The 3183-nt window shown below is 39.6% G+C and overlaps 1 protein-coding gene across 1 annotated transcript; it reads right to left on the bottom strand.

Moving 5' to 3' along the window:
* Window positions 1–480: 480 nt before the first annotated feature.
* On the bottom strand, window positions 481–2001 carry LOC127239567 (uncharacterized). Its single transcript, XM_051257775.1, has one exon. The coding sequence runs from the start codon at window positions 1999–2001 to the stop codon at window positions 481–483; it is 1521 nt and encodes a 506-aa protein (XP_051113732.1).
* Window positions 2002–3183: the final 1182 nt, after the last annotated feature.

Raw genomic sequence — 3183 nt, 5'->3', positions numbered from 1 at the left:
CACATATTTTGTCAGAGGTATAACAAACTCAAAGTGTTGACATCTCACAACAAATAGGAGAGCAATCTATAAGAGATAATATACGTACATAAGGTGTAGATGATAGAAAGTCAGTTTACATATATGCTACATGAAAAAACCATAGATGCATAACAATATAAATAGCTAAAAATCAGCTTGCATCAAACAGTAGGAAAAAGCAGGACTGAAAATTCTGACAGAAATAGAAGATTCATGAATAAATAAATGCAGCATAACTGTAACTCACACTAACAAAATTAAGTGTATCATAAAAATATTAGAGAACTTACCATGTTTGATTTAAGCCTCCATAAAAATATAATCCATGAAAAATCACCCGAAACAAACTAAAGACGGCATGAGATGTGACCAAAAAAGGCAAAAACTGAATAAAAAAGAAATAGATTGTTGACAATAATGTGGGAGTAAGGGTAGCAGGCGGGCTCTTATGGATGCGGACTATGTGGGATTTGGAAGTGGAGGTATATTAATGCCAGCCAATTGTAAAAGCTTCTTGTAAACTATGTTTCTCGTCCAAGAACAATGCATTCCAGTGTTGATGTCTGAAGGAATGAGGACATGCAAAGAGTCAAAAGATTTTGCTCGTGATAGTGCAACATATAGTTGGCCATGCATAAATACTGGTTGTTTCATGTACACTCCAACAACGTCTAATGTCTGCCCTTGTGATTTGTTAATGGTCATTGAGAAGCACAACTTCACTGGAAATTGAGTACGTATGAACTCAACAGAGCATTCATGTATATTGTTAGGCTTTAAAGGTATTCGTGGTATGAAGCATAAAGTTCCTTTTTGCGGGCCAGTTGCAATCTCTGCTTGTAAGAGATTGTGTGTAATTTGCTTGCAAACAAGCCGTGTACCATTTGAAAGGCCATTTGTGGGGTCTAAGTTACGCAATAGCATTATTGGTGCACCTGTCTTCAAAACTAATCTATGAGGTGGCATACCATTAGGTGTCAAAGTATTTAGGTAATCTTCATAATGTGCTTGTTGTGATGGATCTTTAGTTACATCTCTTGCAATTAGTACGATTGGTTCTCCAAACATGCTTTCAATTATTTGATTGTTAATAGTATCAACTGTCTCGTTGGTTGGTGTCAATATAGATCTACCAATTAATGCAGCAGAGGAACTTGGATGGAGTAAATTATGTGGGTAGATCTTGTCAATTAGTTGCAACAAGTCATTATTTTCAGAGGTAATCAATGAAGTTGTTGGGATCTGAATCTCTCCTTTGTTGTTATTTACACAAGAGTTGTTCTCTACTTCCTCAAGAAATGCTGCAAATGATTTATCGTTTTGTGCTCGCATGTTGACAGTTAAGTGAAACTTATCTGCATGTGTAAATAGAGGAGACGATACACAACTTGCTTCGATGTACTGGTCCTTTGTTCCGTCTCTTATGACAGGAGTAATTTGACGGAAATCCCCCCCGAAGATTATAACTTTACCACCAAAACTGATGTTGTTATCCATAATATCTCTCATAGTAATGTCAAAAGCCTCAATTAGTTCACGTCTTGCCATTGAAATTTCATCCCAAATAATTAGGTCGGTATGTCGTAACTCATTTGCTAAGGTAGACTGTTTGCTTATCTGACAAGTCTTATGCTCATTAATATCCAATGGCAATTTGAATTTTGAGTGGGCAGTTTGTCCATTAGGAAGGAGCGATGCAGCAAATCCAGATGTTGCTACAGCAATAGATTTAATGGTATGATCAGATGTGTATGACAAAATAGCAGTGTATAAGAAAGTTTTCCCAGTACCAGCTGGTCCATCAACAAAACAGACATAAGGTTTCTTGTTATGCAGTTTCTCAATAATAGTGTTAAAGACAAACTGTTGTTGTAAATTAAGTTTGTCAATAATTCCTGGGAGTGTGACAAGGTTAAATTCTGCAGGCGATGGCTGTTGTAAAGTTATTTCAATTAGGCCATTTTCGGACTGTTCGGGCATGCATATTCCAAAGTCCTCGGTCGGATTGTTAGCGGTCGGACAGACAGGTCTGATGATCTGCGGTCGGATAAAGTAGGTCGGCTGGTCTGCGGTTGGATAAAGTAGGTCGGCTAGTCTGCGGTCGGATAGGCAAGTCAGCTGGTCCGCAGACGGATAGATTGAGATAAGAAGAGTGACCCTGCATCTCTTTATGAGTTTTGAAATGTCAAAAATAGCAAGGATATTTTAACTCTGATAATTGTTACGCACAAAAAATAATAATAATAATAAAAATAAGGATAGCAGGATCTTAAAGGAAGTTAGACATGAAGTCGGGTGAAAAAGGAGAAAAATTTGTGCTTAAGTCGGTTGGTCAGGTGGGTTGGTCGGATGGTCAGGTGGGTTGGTTAGCGGTCGGATAGGCAGGTCGGAAGGTCCTCGGTCGGATGATCAGGTCGGTTGGTTAGCGGTGGGATAGGCAGGTCGGAAGGTCCTTGGTCGGTTGGTCCTCGGTCGGATGGTTAGCGGTCGGACAGACATGTCTCATGGTCTGCGGTCGGATAAAGTAGGTCGGCTGGTCTACGATCGGATAGGCAAGTCAGCTGGTCCGCAGGCGGATAGACTGAGATAAGAAGGTGACCCTGCATCTCTTTATGAGTTTTGAAATGTCAAAAATAGCAAGGATATTTCAACTTTGATAATTGTTACGTACAAAAAATAATAATAATAAAAATAAAAATAAGGATAGCAGGATCTTAAAGGAAGTTAGACACGAAGTCGGGTGGAAAAGGAGAAAAATTTGCGCTCAGGTCGGAAGGTCCTCGGTCGGTTGGTCCTCGGTCGGATGATCAGGTCGGTTGGTTAGCGGTCGGATAGGCGGGTCAGAAGGTCCTCGGTCGGTTGGTATGGTCGGCTGGTCCTCGGTAGGATGGTTAGCAGTCGGACAGACAGGTCTGATGGTGGTCTGCAGTCGGATAGGCAAGTCAGCTGGTCCGCAGGCGGGTAGACTGAGATAAGAAGGGTGACCCTGCATCTCTTTATGAGTTTTGAAATGTCAAAAATAGCAATGATATTTCAACTTTGATAATTGTTACGCACAAATAATAATAATAATAATAATAATAATAATAATAATAATAATAAGGATAGCAGGATCTTAAAGGAAGTTAGACACGAAGTCGGGTGGAAAAGGAGAAAAATTTG

The sequence above is a fragment of the Andrographis paniculata genome, unplaced genomic scaffold (assembly GCF_009805555.1).
Source record: "Andrographis paniculata isolate CXL003 unplaced genomic scaffold, ASM980555v1 Contig78END, whole genome shotgun sequence".
In the NCBI taxonomy this organism is placed as follows: domain Eukaryota; kingdom Viridiplantae; phylum Streptophyta; class Magnoliopsida; order Lamiales; family Acanthaceae; genus Andrographis; species Andrographis paniculata.
Note: the sequence above shows the minus strand (reverse complement) of the source record. Positions and strands in the feature narration are given on the sequence as shown.

Excerpts from the sequence above, each read along its gene's own strand:
- LOC127239567 (XM_051257775.1), bottom strand. The coding sequence starts at position 2,001 with ATGCCCGAACAGTCCGAAAATGGCCTAATTGAAATAACTTTACAACAG.